The following is a 21,118-nucleotide window of genomic DNA, read 5'->3' as shown; positions in this document are numbered from 1 at the left end:
GTATGCTTTCATACACGCATTCTCTGACATTAATTACACATATGCCTACCTTTCCTACCCTGTTTAAAGCAAAAACTTTCCTTACCAGTTATAAAAACACTTTAGCTATGTAGCTGTTTGCATATAAGGGATCCCATTTACACAGATGAGTGCAGAGGTCTGCCTGTTCTTTGTCACTTGGAATAAGTCTTCAAAGCTTGGATAAAATGTGTATATGTTTAAGAGAGAGTAGGAAGAAAACTAAGAGGAAAATGAGAGTTGTGTAAAATGCTTTATTTTTCCTTTTCTTGTTTTCAAATAAATTTTTAAAAATAAATCTAAAAATTTATGCAATGTTACATATACTTACACTGAGGTGTGAGTGAACTATAATTGGCTGCTGTTATTTGAGTTCCTCTTATCTTGCTGGAAGCTTTTTAGATTAACTCTTGTTCTTGTGTCCTTTTGGGAATGGTGTATATGTATCCACATTAGGGAGTCATGGTAGCTGCCCACTGAGAAAAGAAATCTGACTTTAGGAAAGGGGTGGAATTACATTGAAACTGATAAAGAGAAAGTATTAAGGACAAACCTTTAGTCCTTATTCTGAGGCTCTAGGCTAAGTAACTTTTGCCAGGTACATCACACATGATTGAAAATGATCCTAGTTTGCTATGACTTTTGTCTAAAAGTTATTTATCTTTGTTCTGGCTTTTATTTATCATGAACTCATAAGAATTTGACTGCAATTTGACTTAACAGTATAAGAATTTGGTAAATCAGAAGAGATAAGTAGAGAAATAATTTAAATTTAAAGGCATCTCAGATAGCAAATTATTCTCTGTGTGTGTGTGTGTGTGTATGTGTGTGTGTGTACATATACATATATATACATACAGAGAGAGAGAGAGAGAGAGAGAGAGAGCGCAAGCTTAGCTTTGTCTTAGTAGAGATCTGAAAGAATTCCTGAGAGACCTTTAACCTTTAGGGAGAACTCTTTTTTTCCTGTGAAAGCATCTTAACAAAGACCATACCTAAACCCATTTCTTTCATCAGGACAAAAGAACCACATTTTCTTCTTCTCACTCCTGAAGTCGTAGCTACACTTCCCTTTAGTAATAGTTCATATAGTACTGCCCTTCTATGCTAGACTGTGTTTCTTAAACAGATGTCTCTGACCCTTTGTCTTTTTGTCTCTATTTGCAGAAGCGGTTGAAGGCAGCTGAAGCAGAAAGCAAGTTAAAGCAAGTGTATATACCTAACTAGTAAGTGGCATTGTCATACAGTACATTATTCTCAAAATCCTGGGGAAGGGGCACATAGAAAGCTATTTAGTGAGCAAACAGTGTGCTTATTGACAGTATTGTGTTGCCAAAATCCTTGCTAAATGTTCTTTTCTGCTTTTCCTTTTCCCTGACCTTCCTAAGACATCAAAAGTAGTGTGTGTTTTCTTATTTATTCTCTAGAGTCAGCCTTTTACAGTTTGTATGAGTCAACAAAAGAAAACTTTGGGCCAAGGGGAGCCAAATTAATACTTTAACTCTGTGACCTCAATTCTTTTGACATCATGTCTGCCTGAATACCCAAATATTTCCAGGGACTAGGGGGTTAGATCAATCCTTTCCATTTGGCCCCCTCAAGATTCATTTTAGAGATAAGAGTCTTGTTTTTTCCTTTTTGGGAAATGTTAGGACATAAAATAAATATGTTGACATCATGCTAGTGATCCTTAGTTCCTTCTACTGCATCTCTAGTCTGAGAATCCACTCATTATCTTTTCCCCAAAACCTATCACTTACTATGTTTGTATGTTTTGTTTTTGTTTTTTTTTCGGGGGGGGTTGATTTTGTTCGTTTGTTTGTTTTTTGGCCAAAGGTACCAACCATCATTCTTGTGGACCACACAGGTTCACAATTTCGTTATTATCCTCAGTTCTTTAGTCTTCTTCACCTCTCACATCCAGTGAGTTAGTTGTCATTGCCTTTTGATTCAGTAGATAGAATGCTGGGCCTAGAGTCAGAAAGACTCATCTTCCTGAGTTCAGATCTAGCCTCAGACGCATACTAGCTGTGTTACCCTGGGCAAATCACTTAACCCTTATTTGTCTCAGTTTCCCCATCTGTAAAATGAGCTGGAGAAGGAAGTGTCAAACCAGTATCTTTGCCAAGAAAGTCCCATAAGTGCTCACAAAGTGTTGGACGTGACAGAAAAATGACTAAATAATTGATTCTATCTCCAGGATATGTTTCATATTCATCCTCTTTTTTTTTTCCATTCACCAGCTTGATTCAGGTAGGCCCTCAACATCCCTTACTATGGTAATACCTTCTTAATTAGGTTCCCAGCTTTTTGTGCCTCCCATTTCCAACATATTCTCCACATAGCTCTAGAAGAGATAATTCTAAAGCACTAACTTCTTAGTCTGCTACTGGTTCATTATCTTATCGTTTATCTTTTTCTGACCAAGTTCAAAGGCTGTCTTGTAAGTATAATATTAAATTACCTCAGAAATTGCTCATAGTGAAAAATTTCTCATTACATAATAAGTTCAGAGCTTCCATTGCTATAAAACTGGGGAAACTATCATTCGTCACAATCTCAACCTAACTCCTTCTCCCCTACAGTACTCCTTTCATAGGCTTAACCACATCAGTATTGCTGGCCATATAATATTAACAAACACCACAAAAATATAGATAACTATTTAAACAGTGTTTTGACTGTGAAGAGACTCACAGCCAGAATTTCCTTTGTGTTCTGGAATATCAAGGGAAGGAAATTAATGACTAGACTTCTCTAACCTAGTGACTGACTATATCTGGTTTTTCCAAAACTTTTGAACCACAATCCACAATTCACTTCTCTTCAGAATGTAGTTAACTTAATTCCTCTGAGAATGACGTTTAACTTAATTCTCAGAAATGTCAATTCATTGTTTATCTCTTCTCAGTTGAATTCACCTCAGGATGGCAGTTCAAGTTTCTCCATGTCTCTCAAAATTTTTTCTCAGTAATGTCTTCACAGAATATAGTTGTTCACTTCAGTTCTCATGAAGAATGAAAGACAATTAACTCAGTTTGCCTCCAGAAAGGCAATTCAGTACCATATTTTTCCCCCTCTGAGAGAGCCACACCTTATAATAAATAATAAAAAAGAGGAAGGGAAACTGATTTTCAGCAAAACCAACATATCCAAAGGTTTGTTATATGTGCTGTTTGACAGCCGTGTTCCTCTACTTCTTCACAGTGGGGATAAGCATCATCTCGTATCTCTTCTTTGAGGCCGTGTTTGGTCAGTATAATTTCACATTTTTCAGTTTGGGTTTGTTGTTGCTGTTCTTCTCATTTACATTGTTGTAGTGATTGTGCATAATATTTTTCCTGGTTCTGCTTACATGAGCATCACTTTGCATCTGTTTAAGTGTTCCCATGCTTCTTTATCTATCCATCATATTCATTGTTTCTTACAGAACACTGATAATAACACATTTTGTTTAGCACTTCAGCAAATCAGTAAGTATTTTTAAAATTTTGGTTTAGTTTCATGAAGATCCTTCCCCCCCCCCCCCACCTTCCCCATCCTGAGCCCCATTGAGGAAGCAAGAAAAACAAAACCTGTGTTCCATAAGTTGTTTCATTGTGCATATCCCAAAAAATGTCTCAAGTCTGTACTCTGGGTCTGTCACCATGTGATGAGAAGGTAGCTAGCATGTTTCACTGTCAGCCCTCTGGAATTATGGTTTGTCATTGTGTTGATCACAGTTCCTAAGTATTTGAAAATAGTTTGTCTTTTTCTTTTACAAAAATTCATTATTTATTTTTAGTATTCTTTTAAAAAAAATTTGAGTTCTGATTTCTTTCCTTCGCACCCCTCTTCCATTCATTGTGAAGGCAAGAAATGTGATATCAATCATACATGTGAAATCATGCAAAACATATTTATATGTTAGCCATGTTGCAAAAAAAAAAAAAGCAAGAAAAATAAAATGAAAAAAATTTTGCTTCTGCATTCATGTTCCATTAGTTCTTTCTCTGGAAGCAGATAGCATTTCTCATCATTAAGTCCTTTGAATTATCTTCAGTCATTGTATTTATCAGAATAGCTAAACCATTCAGGATAGTTTGTCTTTACGGTATTATTATATAAATTGTGCTAGCTCTGTTCACTATACTTTGCATCAGTTCATATAAATCTTCACATAAAAACTTTCAGTTTTTCTGAGATCATCCACTTTATCATTTTGTATAGCACAATAGTAGTCCCCCTACATTCATTTACCATAACTTCTTTATCCATTCCCCCAATTGATGGGCACTGTTTCCAATTTTTTGCCAAGAATAGCTATAAATATTTTTATACGTGTGGATGTCCTTTTCCTCTTTGTCTACGAGTATATACCTGGTTAGGACTACTGCTTCGTCAAAGGTTATGCAAATTTCAATTGCTTTTTGAGCATGGTTCCAAATTGCTTTCCAGAATGGCTAGACTGACAGTTCAAAGCTCGACCAACAGTCCATTCACACGCTTGTTTTCCACAGCCCCACCAGCATTTGCCATTGAATTTTTTTTCTTATCAACTTTGCCAGAGTGTGAGTTGGAATCTCAGGATTATTTTCATTGGCTTCTCTCTAATTATTAGTATTATGGAACATTTTTCATATGGCTATTGATAGCTTATATTTCTTGCCTTCAAAACTGCCTATTCATATCCTTTGACTATTTGTTTATTGAGTGGGGAATGGCTCTTATTTTTGTGAATTTTAATTAGTTTCCTGTATATCTTAGAAATGAGACATGCATCAGAGAAACTTGATGCAAAGATTTTTTTTTCCTACATACCTGCTTCTCTTCTAATTTTAGCTGCATTAGTTTTACTTTACCTTCCGTAAGCCTGTTTCTTGTTTGGTCATGAACCTCTTACTTCATCTATAGAAATGACAGGTAATTTCTTCCTTGCTCCTCTAATTTGTTTAGGCCCTCACCCTTAGGTTCCCATTTGGAGCTTATCTTGGCATATGATATGAGGTGTTACTCTATATCTAGTTTCTGCCAAACTGTATTCCAATTTTCCCCACAGATTTTTTCTCAGATAGTTCTTGCCCCAGTAGTTAGGATTTTGGGATTTATCAACTATGAGACTGCTATAGTCATCTGCTTCTCTATATGTGCCTGATTAGTTTTCCCTGTCATTTGTTAACCAGTACCAAGTTTTTTGATTACCATTTAAGATCTGCTACTGTTGGGCCCCCTTCCTTTCCACTGGTTAAAATTAATTGCCTTGATATTCTTTTTCTTTCTTTTTTTTTTCTTTTTTTTGGGGGGGTGGGGTAGTGAGGAGGCAATTGGGATTAAGTGACTTGCCTAGAGTCACACGGCTGGAGGGTGTTATGTGTCTGAGGCTGAATTTGAACTCAGGTCCTCTCGGCGCCAGGGCCGATGCTCTATCTACTGTGCCACCTCGCTGCCCCATTGCCTTGATATTCTTTAGCAGGTATTTATTAAGCTTGTCCTTTGTGCAAGACAGCATGCTACGTCTGGGGTTATAAGTACAAAGAATCAAATAATCCCTACTGACAATGAGCTTACATTCTAAAGAGGGTGACAAATACAGATGTAAATATGTAGCATAAAATAATACATATATTTAAAAAGTAGTTAAATGCAGGATTATTGGCAGGGGTAAAGGGAGGGAAGGAAGAGCACTAGCAGTTGGGATCAAGAAAGGTATAGTGTATTCTAGACATGGAAACCAGCCAATTGAGTTGGCTCAGGAGTTAGGAAAAAAGACCAGTTTGCCTCTAACTCACAGTGTGGGAGGGGTAGTAAAGCATGATCCTCAGTCAATGAATATCTACTTTTTTTCTAATTGTTTCTACCACATAAAGTGTCCTCCTGTAATTATTTTGGTGTTTGTGTGAGGTGTTTCTTTTTGTCCTTAACTTCCTTGAGGGCAAATGCCTTATGCAGGGTCAGCGGTGGGAAACCTTCAGAATATATATGGACATTTTAGTGGCTTTCATCACATAATTCCATATTGCTTTCCTTAATGATTAGGCTAGTACAGAGCTCCACTAGCAGTTCATTGATATACTTGTCTTTCCAAAATCCTTCCAACATCAACTTTTGATGTCTTTGTCAGTTTGCTGGGTGAGAGATGAAATCTTTGAGTTACTTTGATTTGCATATCTCTTAATTTTAATGATTTGTAACATTTCTAAAGTATGGTTGTTACTAGTTTACATATCTTTTTCTCACTTCTGTATTGGGAAATATCTTTTTGTTTGTTGTATTTCTGTTATCTGTATATTTTGAATATCCAGCCCTTCTCAGAGATATTTAATACAAATGCTTTTCCTCACTCAACCAAATCCATAATCACAGTTGCAGTAATTTTTTTCATGCAAAGGCTTTTCAGTTTTATATAATTGAAATTATCCGTTTTATCATATTATCACTTCTTTCCCGAGTTTGGTTACTCCATAGCTATGAAAAGTATATGATCTACTTATCTTTTCTGTGTTTTCCTTAATATTAAGATCTTGTAGTCATTCAGAATTTATTGTGGTGTTAATAATAATGGCTAACGTTTATGTAGTTTACTTTGTGCCATGCGGTGTGCATGCAGTCTTTATAATTATTATTTCATTGATTCTCACAACAACCCTGGGAGGTAGGTGCTATTATTATCCCCATTTTACAGATGAATAAACTGAGGTAAAAAAAGAGATTGAGTGACTTATCCAGGGTTATACAGCTAAGAAGCATCAGAAGCCAGATTTGAACTGGAGGTTTTATCCTGGTGCTCTGTCCACTGACCACCTAGCTACCCCAAAAGCTGTTGAATCCTTAAACAAGATGCAGCTTATCAGAAATAGTGTCTTGTAGGAGGTGAATTTTAATCCCAGTGTGAGAAAGGTTATGGTTCTGGATTGGCAGACAGGATATGATCTAGACTGTACAGATCAAAGAATAGAGGTTACTCTTATGGATATACAGTTTGAAGACTTAAGTAAGGGATAGAGAGGTAGGAGTTCCTGTATTGAGTCTGCACAAAAATAAATAATCAGTGCCTGTTGTTTCCCCCATTAGAATATACATTTCTTGAGCGCAGGTACTGTCTTGTTTTTGTTTCCTGTTTCCTGTACCTGGCACATAGTTAGTTAATAATTTAAGGAGTGATATGTAAAATCCCTGTGCCTTTAGTTTTATGGTAATGAAGGAAATGAAACTAAATTTTAAATCTTGTGGATAGCTGATGTGAATTTGGGAGTACATTTTTTCTTTTTGTGTTAGTTTCAGTAGATTTTCCTTTATCTTACCATTTGTGTGCTATAAAGTTATGGGTTATTTTTATTTTATTTAACAGTTTTGGTGAATGTGTATATATGCATTGGCTAACTGTAGTTAGCCAGTTTCCTTCATGTATAATGATGGGGGCTTTTTAAAATTTTGTTGTCACATTTTGAAAAGTATATGTTAGGTTTGAGAGCTGTTGTGTCTGAATTTAAACGGAAAATCAAATGTCATCTCCAGTGACTTCCTGTTTTGTCTTTATTTTTAAAGTAACAAGCCAAATCCAAATCAGATTAATGTAAATAATGCCAAGGCTGGTGTTGTAAATGGCACCGGAGTACAGGGTCAGAGCCCAGGAGCCGGTCGGGCCTGTGAAAGCTGCTATGGTAAGTTCCTCAAAGACATAGCATCAGCCAGTGCCATACCTTATCTATGATAAACTGATGGTTTAGCTACCCTCCTCCCCACCCCCTATCCCCTTTGTAGAACAAGCTTCTTAAAAATATGTTATTTGGTTTATTCTCTGTTTTTATCACAGGGAAAGATTATTAGGACATAATGTCATCTACTGGGGGGAAAGGGTAGGGTGAAACGAAAATGAGGGAAAATATGCACATCTGAATTTATTACAGCCTAAAGAAATTACTGTTAGGCAAACCCTGGGTTGCAAATGTGGGAAGCCTTAATTAGGGATTAACCTGATATTAGGTGCTCACATATCAAGGAGACTGATGAGTCTTTGAATCTTTAACTTGTTTAGTAGTAGGAATGATGCTAATACTCCATTTCTAACAGTTCATAATCTCCTTTTGTTTTTAAGTGTTTAGTTTTCCTGAGGGCAATAATTTTTTTTTTTGTGGGATGGTATAGATAATTTGTAAATGATCTTTGAAATAGTTCCGCTTAAGAATATATATATTTTCAACTTTGTTATCCATAGCCACACAGTCTTACCAGTGGTATTCTTGGGGTCCCCCTAACATGCAGTGTCGTCTCTGTGCATCTTGCTGGACATACTGGAAGAAATATGGTGGCTTGAAAATGCCAACCCGATTAGATGGTGAGAGACCAGGACCAAACCGCAACAACATGGTATGTGGCGGGCAGACAGGTGTGTGACAGCAGTGACTCTGCCATTGGCGAGGATGCTGGATTGGCATGTGGCAGGGGCTCATTTCTGTGCGGCAATTCGTTATTCTTGAAGAGGTTTTAGGACTCAGAGGTTCTCAAATAGAGTCATAGAAGGGTAGAGTGTTTAAGTTGCAAGGAACCTTGGAGAGCTTGTAGCCTAACCTGTGATCTTGTATATTTCTGCTCTGCCCCAGGATGGTTTGAATTCCCTGTGTCTCCATTACCAAAAGGACCAAGTTTGCCAAAAACGTTGTCCTTTTCTAATAAAGATGTTAGTATTTATAAAGCATCTCCAGAATAAAAATGAATTCCACATATTGTAATATGTCTATGTATGTTTCCCGTTATTAGAGTCCTCATGGCATCCCTGTGCGGAACAGTGGGAGTCCAAAGTTTGCTATGAAGACAAGACAAGCCTTCTATCTACATACAACCAAACTGACAAGGATTGCCAGGCGCCTGTGTCGAGATATATTGCGTCCTTGGCATGCGGCAAGACACCCTTACATGCCTATCAACAGTGCTGCTATCAAAGCAGAATGTAAGATTCTCTTGACAGAAGAGTTTAGTTAAATATCTTTTAAAGTTAATTACAAGTCATATAGTTGGTTGGCTATAATTCTTTCTATGACTGGAACTATTTTTCCATCCTTTGTGTTCCAATTCCACCATTACCGACCTATAACTTGAGAGTACAGAGTTTCCCTGCTGAAAGGAAGGAACAATCTATAGTAACTCTTTGCTAAATACACAGTGTTGAATATAAATGTTACATTAAGAACAGTTAACGGGACTTTTCACTTGACAAATAAACTATTGATAGCTCTTGAAGATAGTGAAACCATGAAAAAAGAAAAGAGGGAAAAGATCACATAAAGTTTCAGTTAAAAAAGAGTTCACAGGCTATTTAATCCTTTCTGCCTATGAATAAGAATGACTACATATTTACAAAAAATCCCTAAGAAATGGTCATCAAATCTTAGCTTAAAACTATTGAGGGAGATCTCACTACCCCAAAAAATGTTTCAGTCCATTTTTTGGATAGCTCTAATTGTTAAGAAAGTTTTCCTCGCTTTCAGCCAAATCCATTCCTTTGCAGTTTCTACCCATTGCCCCAAGTCAAATAGAGCAAGACCCCTTCCCTTTTTCCCATTATAGCCTTTCAGAAACCCAAAGACACAACTATCATGTTCTGTTAAGTTTTCCCTTTTCCAAACTAAACTTTCCTAATTATTTTAACTGATCCTGGTATAGCTTGGTCACCATTAATGTTTCTCTTCTCTGGACTTGTAGTGTTTTTATATCATCCTGACTAGGACAGAGTTGAGCCAGACTGTCACCTCTACCATTGTGCTTAAGATTGCAGCCAAGGCTGCCACATCACAGTGTTCAGTCATTGAGCTTAAAATCCTCAGATCCTTTTCACCAGAGTTACATAATAACTTGTTCATCTTCTGCTTAAGGAGTTGATTTTTTTAAAACCATGTTCAATTTTCATTAATCTGTTTGAAATTTCTTTTTATTAGATTCAATCCATTATTATAGCCTATTGAGACATTCTGAATCCTGGTTATGTTATAAAGTGCATTGTCTGTCCTCCCATCTTCATGTCTCATTTATCCAAGTCACTGATAAAAATGTTATGTAGCACACAAGCAAAAAAGACAGATTGCTGAAGTTAGAAATAAAGGCAGAATTCCTTCCAGTTAATATTTGAATCTAGTCATCCAGCCAGTTCCAAATTCAATTAACTGTACCATTGTCTAGCCCATTTCTTGCTGTTTTAGATACTAAGACGGCAACGAGGCTTGATCCAGTACTTTTCTAAAATCTGTGTCCATAGCTTTTCCCTGATTTACCAGTCTATTAATCTTTCCAGGAAAGAAAAAAAGTCATTCTAGAATGACATGTTCCATTTCTAAATAATATCTTTCTAGAATTTTTCGAAGAGTTGAACTTCATCTTATAGGTAATGAACACTTCTCCCCTACCTTTTTTTTAAAAATAAAGCAATATTTACCTTTTTCTTTTACTTTGTCTACTTACAAAGTAGACTTACTTTGTACTACTTACAAAGTACTTATTTACAAAGATGGACAGAACAGCAGTCATATCCACTAATCTTTCAGTGTTCCTTGAGGTTGTTCTTTTGGACTTGGTCACTTGGATTTATTGAGGGTAAGTAGTTGTCTTATTTTCTTGGAAAAGAAAACAGAAACAAAAAGATTTTAATTCTGCTTCACTATATGTAGCAACTATTATTTTCATTAGTTATTAATGTTCCATCCACTGCAAGCAGCTTTATTAATGTTTTGGTCCTTCTCTTCTTTTTGGTATCCTTATGTTCATGATCAGCCTCAGCTTATTTTAAGTATTTGCCATCCTGACACTATTCTTACAAGTCCATACCACTTTTTGGTATTATTCTTCCTTTACTTACCCTTGCTTTGGTCATCTCTGTATGTATTTTTTTTTTAAATCTAAGTTGGCTTATTAGTCTCCTGTGAAAGTTATTTTCTTTAGTTTAATTTCTCTTTCCTCATTGTAATTTTTTTCTTTTGTTTAGAATTACATTCCTGGGAGTTTCTCATTCTCTCTAGGCTGACTGTACCTATAGAATTTTGTACCATTAAATCTTAACTTATCCTTTCTCTTAGGCTTTTTTTTTTAAGGCAATTGGGGTTAAGTGACTTGCCCAAGGTCACACAGCTAGTAAGCATCAAGTGTTTGGTCTGAGGCCAGATTTGAACTCAGGTCCTCCTGTCTTCAGGGCCTGTGCTGTATCCACTGTGCCACCTAGCACAGTCTCTCTCTTAGTCCCTGTCTCTCTTAGCCTTTTCAAATGTATTCTCTCCAAATGTAGAGTGCATATCAGATTATTCCTTCTTTTCCTCTCTTTCACAAATTGTAAAATGAAATGGTCAATCTTCCCTGAACCTTCTGGCTGATGCTCTTATTATTTCCACTTCATTGATTATTTTTTCTTTCTTCAGAATTAGGTCTAAAATAGCACTCAAATTAGAATTTATTTAGATACTATGCCTTTAGCACAGGAGAACCTTCAGAAGATGTCAGGATAACTGTGGCAGGCTTGTGTTCTTGTTCACGAGCGCCTCATCTGTTTTCTTATTCTATTTCAGTAGGTCCATACTGTACAATGACAGAAAATATCACATGTGTATAATCTTCACTCAGATGCTCTATACTATTTCTCTTACTTTTCCGTCTTATACCTTGCACTCTCTCCCCACCTTCCTCTATGTACATTTTGAGCCAGTTACACTGACCTTGTGACTATTCCTTGTACAAGATATTCCATCTCTCAAATCCAGGCAATTTCTCTTCTTGACCCCCATACTTGGAATGCCTTCATTCCTGGTCTGATCCTCATGGCTTCCCTAGATGTCTTCAAGTCCCAACCAAAATTTCACCTTCTGCAGGAAATCTTTCTCTTAATAGTTCATAATTCAAATGCCTTCCCTCCATTAATTATTTTCAATGTATTCTGTATATAGTCTGTCTATATTTGTTTGCTTGATGTTTCTCCTTTTAGATTATGAGCTCGTTGGAGGGAAAAAGACTGTCTTTTCCCTTCTGTATATCTCCAACCCCTTAGCCCAGTTCCTCATACATAATAAGTGCTTAATAAATTTTTTTGACTGACTTACTACCATGCTTCCCTATTCCAGTTCTTCAGTTTCCTAATGGGTATATTTTCTTAATATACAATTGCAAGTTGATCTTTATTTGATCTGTTTAATATTGTAGTTGATACTGCTGAATAATAAGATAAACATATAGGACATTAGTATATTTAACCCTTAAATATTGTCTTGATAGGTACTGCTCGATTACCAGAAGCCTCCCAGAATCCACTGGTATTAAAACAAGTGGTACGAAAACCTTTGGAAGCTGTGCTCCGGTATCTAGGTAAAATGATGTTGGGAATCTTAGTATTTGATTAACACTTGAGGCTAAAAAGATTGGGGAAAATAGCTTCCCTCTCCTAAGACTTCATTTATCCTAAGGGGCTAGCCTTTCTGAAGTTCTCAGAAAAAATATAGAAGTAACTTTTCCTTCCCCAAAGCAAACTATAGAAAGGCCTAGGGTCTTTCACACTTTCTTGACTTTTTGTATTCTCCTTACCTCTTGACATACTTTTGAAAAGATCAGGGCATACTGACTCAGAACTTGGCAGAAGTTTTCTCTTAGTTTCGTTGCCATTGGCTATGTTCCATTAGTTCAGTTCCCTTCCAAACAATGAGTCAAATGAAATTAGTTGATTGCCCTGGACTTTCTGAGAGTGAGCTAGCTTAGTTGCGCTTACTATACTGCTTTACACTTCCTCTTATATGTCACAAGAAGGGCTCCTCATTTCCATAAAAATGGAAAAATAAAGGACTGACTCCTTAAAAAAAAGGAGAGGTCCAGAAAAACTTGGAGGAAAAAATGAACAGTAAGAGGAATCAGATTAATACTAATAGCAGGAAGAGTATGTTATGGGCTAGACACCACCTTATATCATTTCTGTCAGGATTTAGAAATCTTATTTGTCCATATTGGATGAGATTAGATAGTGAGGAGCTGCCAACCAAATACTTAACAAATACATTTCTGCCAGGATGATTATCTGCTTTCTGGAAGTTTGATTTATGATTTCTTGAACTCCAGTGTTCAGGGTTTTTTAAAAATAATCCAATTATGTTTCAGTGATCTCTCTTTGACCTGTTTTCCAGGACAGTTATTTTTGATAGCAGATAACATACTTTTCTTTCTTAAAAGTTATCTGATGCCACCTCATGGTATGGATGTGACACTGGGTTCTTAATGGTTATTCTAGTTGAGCACAATATCTGGTAGGTCCTAACAAACTAGCTGGTAAGGTTTCAAGTAAATTTACAGGACCATGTATACAATCCATTTAACACACATAGATCTGTCTACCAATATTTGGAGGAGAGTATTACTATAATACTAGTTGCCAGGTGATGATATTTTTTTCGTCATAGGACGTCACAAAAGCCTTTAACTACAGTAACACGAAAGGGTTTGATTTGATGTTGTATATATATATATAACGATGGACCTCATTTGGACTTAAAAATCACTTTTTAGAGGGTTTTTTAAAATTTCTAAATAGAGGTGAGTCTTATTTCCCAGATTGCATATGCTGTTAGTAGAGGAGGCTCACTTCTGTGATTTGGGGCAACAACTGACATATATATATCTATATCTATCTATCTATCTATCTATCTATCTATCTATCTATATATATATGAATCCTTGTTCTCATTGATCACAACCTTTTTATGACTTTTCATTGCATATTCTATAATTCTTATCTATGTTTTTTCCAAATTCCACAATAAAAGATTTAAAAATTCGCAGGAGAATTTGCTCTGGGTCTTTTACTATTTGGAGATTACAGGTACAGCACTTCAGCTATCTGATTGTGGACTAGAATGTCAGATCTGAAGTAAAGACCTGAATTTGAATCTTGTCTCAGATGGCAGTGATGTGACACTGAGCAAGTCATTTAAACATCTTTCACCCTTAGTTTCCTCATTTGTAAAATTTGGATAATACAGATTTCACAAAAATGGCTGCCTGAATGGGAGACAGACTACTCATCTTCCACATACTTCATCCACCAAAACCTTAAAGTTCACACTAAACTAATTAATGACCATGAAATCCAATGAGAAACTAAAAGTGACTTTTCTACCCCAGGGCTGCACAAGAGGTGAGAAGCCCAAGAACAGTTGCAAAGGGGCTTACCAGTACAAGGCATTGCACTCCTGAAGAGTGACCAGAGATAAATGTAGCATACACAGTGTATGAAGGTTGTGTGTGTGAAAATAACAGCAGTTCAAAAGTCATTTGATAAAGCCCAACTCACTGTAGTACTACAGTGGGGAAATGGATCTTTAATGGCAAAAAGGAATTTAAAGCACTTTTGATTTAAAACAAACAAAAAAAACCAGAGATGAGTAGGAACTTTTCATACAAACACAAGAGCCAAAAGAAACCTCAAAAAAATGTGAAGTGTACTGCAACTGATGTGATAAGGCAAAGAGTTGAGGCTAACAGAGCATGATTGCATAGACTTCTGGGCATTGTAATCCAAAGGGATGATATAAGTTAGTGTTTTCTGAAGGAGCAGAAGCGTGAGAGCTCAGGAAGAAGAGTTCACATAGCAGATTAAGTTTTGGTTCCAAAAAGGGGCGAGTCAGTGAGTAGGTATTTATTAACTGCCTAATGTGTGCCAGGCATTGTAAAGAATAGTTGCAGTAGTGCATTGGCATTTTGAGAAAGAGAAGTCTTTGCAGGCATTTTGCAGTGCAAATTCAGAGACTGGAGTGTGGATGTTGGGGGTTTGACTTTACTGGATATGGCCTCTATTAGAAAAAAATTTTATGGATAGTAGAATGGACACATTGTTGTCATACCTTCCAGATCAATGGAAAGGACAGCAAAGGTTCGATTTTCCTTTTTTCTCTTTCTACCCTTCCCCCATACATATTAAGAACTTCCTAGATTTCTCTTTTGAAGTAGTTTCTAATAACAATTTTTTCAATGTAAGATTATTTTTAGCAACAAAATTAAGTAAATAAAATGGAGGTAATAATAGCACTTAGCTTATAAGGTTGTTATGAATATCAAATTAGATAATGTGTAAAGTGCTTTACAAACCAAGAACTCATCTCCACCCTGGAACTGTAACTAGGGCGCCTGATCCCTTGTGACCACAAGTGCTATTACTTCTTTTGGCCGTGGACCTATAACCCAGAACTGTGCCTAGGCAAAGCAACAGGGTTCTGAACCCAGCACCAGCAAAGGGTCCCCTTTAATTTCCTTCTGACCATTTATGCAATACCTACCCATCCCACCTTCCATGGCCTGAGAGCTCTTAAAGTTGCTGTCACCACCAGTGTAGCCTTCTCTAAGGCCTGCTGCCGGCACTGTGGTGTAGCCTGCCCTGCACAATCCCAACCGTCATCCTGGTGAGACAGACCTTTCCTACTGACCTCCTAACTTAATTGGGCTGGAAAATTGTTTCACCTGACCTTTTATTGGTTCTGGCATTTCAGAATTTGATTTGTGGCATTATTTTATAGTTGTTTGGAAGGGAATTTGGGAGAACTTGGCTGAATACTTCTCTACTCTGCCATTTTGCCTCCAGACACTTTATTTCTATTAATTTTACTATTAAGAATTTTTTGGAAACATGCACACATTCCCCTACTTTTTCATTTAAAAATTACAGAATACAGCTCAAATGGGAAAGAAGTATGAGATTTGCTGTCTAATCCTTTCTGTCCCTCCTTAAGCCTTCTATGCCTTCCCCCTACCCCAACCCCCCATCTCAGCTAAGAATTTTATCTCATATTTCACTGAAAAGAATTGAGGCCTTTCAACACAAGCACCCTTTTCCCTTCTCTTCATCTCACATCAGTCACATCTTCTCCAATTTCACCTCTGTCTTACATTAAAAGGTGGCCCTTTGGAGGTAGAGCCAAGATGGTGGAGTAAAGGCAGGGACTTGCCTGAACTCTCTATGGTCTGATGCTGAGTGAAGTGAGCAGAACCAGAAGAACGTTGTACACAGTAACAGCCACGTTGTGCGATGACTAATATTGATAGACTTAACCTTTCTCAGCAGTACAAAGATCTAAGACATCTCCAAAGGCCTCATAATGGAAAATGCTATCTACATCCAAAGAACGAACTATGGAGTTTGAATGCCGATTGAAGCATACTATTTGCTATTTTTTTTCCTTCTGTTGTGTTTTTGTTTCCTCTTTCGGGTGGTTCCTCCTATTGGTTCTAATATTTACTTACAGCATCACTAATGTGAAAATTAAAAAAACAAAAAAGCCTCCAATACCTTTAAAAAATGACTCTAAACAAATTCTAGAGCAGCACAACCCATTAAAAAGATGAAGTAAAGCAAATTTCCAGCCCAAGAAAACTTACAAGGTTGGCAGAAAAGGCCTCTTGCACCAGGCCAAGAGAGGAGTATAGTCCAGCTTAGGCTGCACCAGCATGAACCAGGCCCCAGTGAGCCCAGATCAGGCCTCAGGGCAACTGAATTGCCAGCATCTGTGGTGGTTTCTGTACCTCTCAGCCCACATATACCAGGAATAACTTGGATCAGCAGGAAGGGTCTGTCACACAAAGGTGGGAATGGAATGCATTCCAGCACAGGCCCTGCCAGCGCAGCTTGGCCCCAGCAGTCCAGGAGCAGTGATTCTGCTCTGATTCAGAGTGACTGAATCAGCAGTACCAGTGGCAGAGGCTGCTTCTGAGGCTGCTAGCGCATAGATGGTAAGGGGGTCAAACAAATGGTCAGAAGGAAATTATAGAAGTCTCTTTTCTAGCACTGAGGCAGGACTCTGTTGCTTTGCCCACACTTGGATGGATCCCAGTCCTGGGTGGCAGTCCCAGGGCAAGGAGGAGCACTAGCATAGCAGAACTTGCAGCCACAGTGGACGGGAGACTCTCCTCACAGTTCCAGGGCCAAAAAAGAGTGTTTGTGGTCGCTCACAGACCAGAATATAGGTCAGGAGAGTAGAAGACAATTCTCCTTAGAGCATAAACTTGGAAAAACTGAAAACTTACAGGTCCCTAGAACTATCTCTGAAAAGAGCTGCACAAAATCTCTGAAGCATGGGACAGTGCAGCCTCCACCCTGGAAGCAGAGCCTTACTTAAGCAAATAGTTAAAAGTTGAGTGATAGGCTGGGAAAATGAGCAAACAATGGGGGGAAAATTGACTATAGAAGGTTACTATGGTGGCAAGGAAGATCAAAACACATACTCACAAGAAGATAGCACAGTCAAAGCTCCTACATCCAAAACCTCAAAGAAAAATAAGAATTGCTTTCAGGCCAGTGGAAGAGCTCAAAAAGGATTTTGAAAATCAAGTAAGAGAGGTGAAGGAAAAATTGGGAAGAGAAATGATAGTGATGTGAGAAAATCATGAGAAAAGAGTCACCAGCTTGGTGAGGGAGACACAAAAAAATACTGAAGAAAATAATGCCTTAAAAAGTAGAATTGGCCAAATGGAGATCTAAAAGCTCACTGAAGAAAATAATTCTTTAAAAATTAGCATGGACTTACAATGTGAACTATCTCATAGGAAAAACTGACCTGGAAAATAGATTCAGGAAAGCCATGATCAAAAAAAGAGCCTAGATATCATCTTTCAAGAAATTATCAAGGAAAACTACACTGATATTTTAGAACCAGAGGGTAAAATAGAAATTGAAAGAATCCACTGATCACAACCTGAAAGAGATCTCAAAATGAAAACTCCCAGGAATATTATAGCCAAATTCCAGAGTTCCGAGGTCAAGGAGAAAATATTGCAAGCCGCCAGAAGGAAACAATTCAAGTGTTGTGGATCCACAGTCAGGATAACATCAGATTTAGCTGCTTCTACATTAAAGGATCTGAGGATTTGGAGTATGATACTCCAAAGGACAAAGGAGCTAGGGTCACAACCACAAATCACCTACTCACCAAAACTGAGTATAATCCTTCAGGGGCGAATATGGACATTCAATGAGGTAGAGGATTTTCAAGCATTCTTGATGAAAAGACCAGAGCTGAATAAAAAATTTGACTTTCAAATACAAGACTCAAGAGAAACATAAAAAAAGGTAAATAGGAAAGGGAAATCATAAGGGACTTGATAAGGTTAAACTGTTTGCATTCCTACATTGGAAGATGATATTTGTGACTCATAAGGCCTTTCTCATTATTAGGGTAGTTAGAAGGAGAGGGCATAGGTATGAGTTGATTATGAAGGGATGATATCTAAAAACTAAAATTAAGCGGTAAGAGAGGAATGTAGTGAGAGAAAGGGAGAGGTAGAATGGGGCAAATTAGCTCATAAAAGAGGCAAGAAAAAGCTTTTACAATGGAGGGGAAGATGAGTGAACCTTACTCTCATCAGAATTGGCTCAAAGAGGGAATAACATACACACTCACTTGGGTGTAGAAAGCTATCTTACTCTACAGGAAAGTGAAAGGGGATAAGGAAGGGGTGGGGTGATAGAAGGGAGGGGCAGATTGGCGGAAGGGGTAGTCCGAAGCAAGACACTTTTGAGGAGGCACAGGGTGAAAGCAGGGAGAATAGAATAAATAGGGGTAGGGGGAATAGGATGGAGGAAAATACAGTTAGCATTAGTAACTGTGAAGAAAAAAAGCTAGTTTCACTAAGAAAGGCCTCATTTCTCTGACATCTAGAGAACTGTGTCAAATTTATAAAAATAAGAGCCATTCTCCAGTTTACAAATGATCAAAAGGTATAATCAGTTTTCAGATGAAGTAATCAAACCTATCTATGTCCATATGAAGGAAATGTTCTAACTCACTATTGATTAGAGACAAACAAAACAATTCTGAAGTACTACCTCATACCTATTAGATTGGCTAATAGGACAGAAAAGGTAAATGACAAATGTTGGAGGGGATGTGGGAACAATGAGACTTTAATACACTGTTGGTGAAGTTGTGAAATGATTCAACAGTTCTATAGAGCAATTTGGAACTATGCCAAAGGGCTATAAAACCATGTGTACCCTTTGACCTAGCAATACCACTGCTAGTTTGGTATCCCAAAAGAGATAAAAAACAAAAAAGAAAAGGACCTATATATACAAAAATAGTTATAGTAGGTCTTTTCTGGGGGTAAAGAATTAGAAATTAAGGGGATGCCCATCAATTGGGGAGTGGCTGAGCAAGTTGTTGTATATAATTATGATGGAATACTATTGTACTATAAGAAATTATGAGCAGGATATTCTCAGAAAAACTTGGAAAGACTTGCATGAGCTTATGCAAAGTGAAATGTACTGGGTAGAAAGTAACAACAATATTGTAAGGTGATCAGCTGTGAATGATTTATTCTTACAATACAACAATCCAAAACAACGCTGGAGGACTTAGGGTGGAAAATGCTATCCATGGGGCAGCAAAGTGGTGCAGTGGATAGAGTCCTGGCCCTGGAGTCAGGAGGACCTGAGTTCAAATCTGGCCTCAGACACTTGACACTAGCTGTGTGACCTTGGGCAAGTCACTTAACCCCATTGCTTAGCAAAAAAAAAAAAAAAGAAAGAAAGAAAAAGAAAAATCCTATTCTTCCCCAAAGAAAGAACTGATGATATCTGAATACAGATTGAAGTATACTTTTTACTTTATTTTTCTTGAATTTTTTTTGTCTATATTTTCTTTCACAACATGACTATTATGGATATGTTTTGCATGACTACATATATATAACCTATGTGTAATTGCTTGCTTTCTCAATGGAGGGGAGGCGAGCAAGAAAGGGAGAAAATTTGGAACTCAAAGTTTTAAAACTAATGTTAAAAATAGTTTTCGCATGCAACTGAGGAAAAATTAAATACTAAATATATTACACCCCACCCCCAAAAAAAGGTGGCAAACCTTATTGTGTGCCCAAGTGATTCCATATTATCTCACCTTCCCCAGCAGATTTAGCTGTTTATCATCCTCATTGTCATTAATCACCAATCTCTTTCTACTGGCTGCTTCTCAGATGCCTACTATGTTAATAATTATTTAATATTATAGAATTTTATACAAATGATTTTTGAAAGGGTGAGGGAAAGATTAAATAAAGTTTCACTTTAGAGAAGCAGAGTAATCTGGTTAGACTTGTACTTTAGGAAAATCACTGTGGCATCTGTGTGGAGGAAAATTAAGGGGGCAGGGATAATCTTCATGGTGTGCTTGGTTAGCTGTTGAAGCAGTGATAGCTTGTCTTCCCACCCTTTGGTTGATCAACATCCCTTAGGATTAGCTCATGTCCTCTTTGGAGAACTTCCTACTATGAAGATTACCAGTCTCGGGGTGTTCTGAGATTAAATAGAAACTTTAGGCTTAAAAAACAATATTACTAGGCGAAAAACATAAGTGTCACTCTTAAGTTGTCATCCAGCGTTTGCTTGAAACCCTAGTGTGAGGGAGATAACCACTACCTCTTAAGGTAGTTTATGCTGCTTTTGGATGCATTTGATCAGTCTCCCTTTATAACTTTCTGTAACTTCTCTCTGTTGGTCCTGGTTCTACTCTCTAGAGCAGGGCTGGGGAGCCTGCAACCTTGAGGCCACATATGGCCTTCTTGTTCCTTGCGTGAGGCCTTTTGACCGAGTCCAGGTTTTACAGAACAGATTCTTTTGTTACAGGGGTTTGTTCTTTGAGATTTGGATTCAGTCAGAGGGCCGCACTTGAGGGCCTAGAGGGCCTCATTTGGCCTTGAGGCCACAGGTTCCCCACCCCTGCTCTAGGGCTTATCCTTTTCGTATGATATAACAATTCATTTGGACTTCACAAGTGTAAAGTCTTAAAATATGCCAAGGATAGACAGACATGGAAATTTTCTAGTTTGATTGCAGGGGTTATGTTGAAGCAGTGAATGAAGTGACACCTGTAAGATAACCTGAGTTTCCTTCAGGCAAGACACATGGAACATAAAGATATGAAACAGTGCTATGATTGAATGTATTTAGAGAATTACTGGCATCCTGAAATCCATACTGAAAGGGAGAACCCATTTAAAAGTATACATTTATTCAGTAACAGTGTACATTTTTGGTCTTACAAAATGGACCGTGGCAGATTTTGGAAAGAATTCTCACAAAACCCCATACTATATTAATAAGAAGACATAGGACTCATCACTC

At 37.4% G+C, this 21,118-nt stretch overlaps 1 protein-coding gene across 8 annotated transcripts in view; it reads left to right on the top strand.

Moving 5' to 3' along the window:
* MTA1 (metastasis associated 1) overlaps nt 1-21,118 on the top strand; it is a 212,526-nt gene that overhangs the window by 166,201 nt on the left and 25,207 nt on the right. For all 8 annotated transcript variants that reach the window (XM_020974878.2, XM_020974877.2, XM_020974875.2 and 5 more), the window contains 5 exons: nt 1,186-1,244; nt 7,543-7,658; nt 8,213-8,364; nt 8,755-8,944; nt 12,244-12,333. In XM_020974878.2, coding sequence (XP_020830537.1) covers nt 1,186-1,244; nt 7,543-7,658; nt 8,213-8,364; nt 8,755-8,944; nt 12,244-12,333 — 607 coding nt within the window. The remainder of the gene's footprint in view (nt 1-1,185; nt 1,245-7,542; nt 7,659-8,212; nt 8,365-8,754; nt 8,945-12,243; nt 12,334-21,118) is intronic.

Source organism: Phascolarctos cinereus, unplaced genomic scaffold (genome assembly GCF_003287225.1).
Source record: "Phascolarctos cinereus isolate Bilbo 61053 unplaced genomic scaffold, phaCin_HiC Scaffold_3;HRSCAF=262, whole genome shotgun sequence".
Classification (NCBI taxonomy): Eukaryota; Metazoa; Chordata; class Mammalia; order Diprotodontia; family Phascolarctidae; genus Phascolarctos; species Phascolarctos cinereus.
The sequence above is the reverse complement of the archived record's forward strand: the minus strand, read 5'-3'. Positions and strand labels throughout refer to the sequence as shown.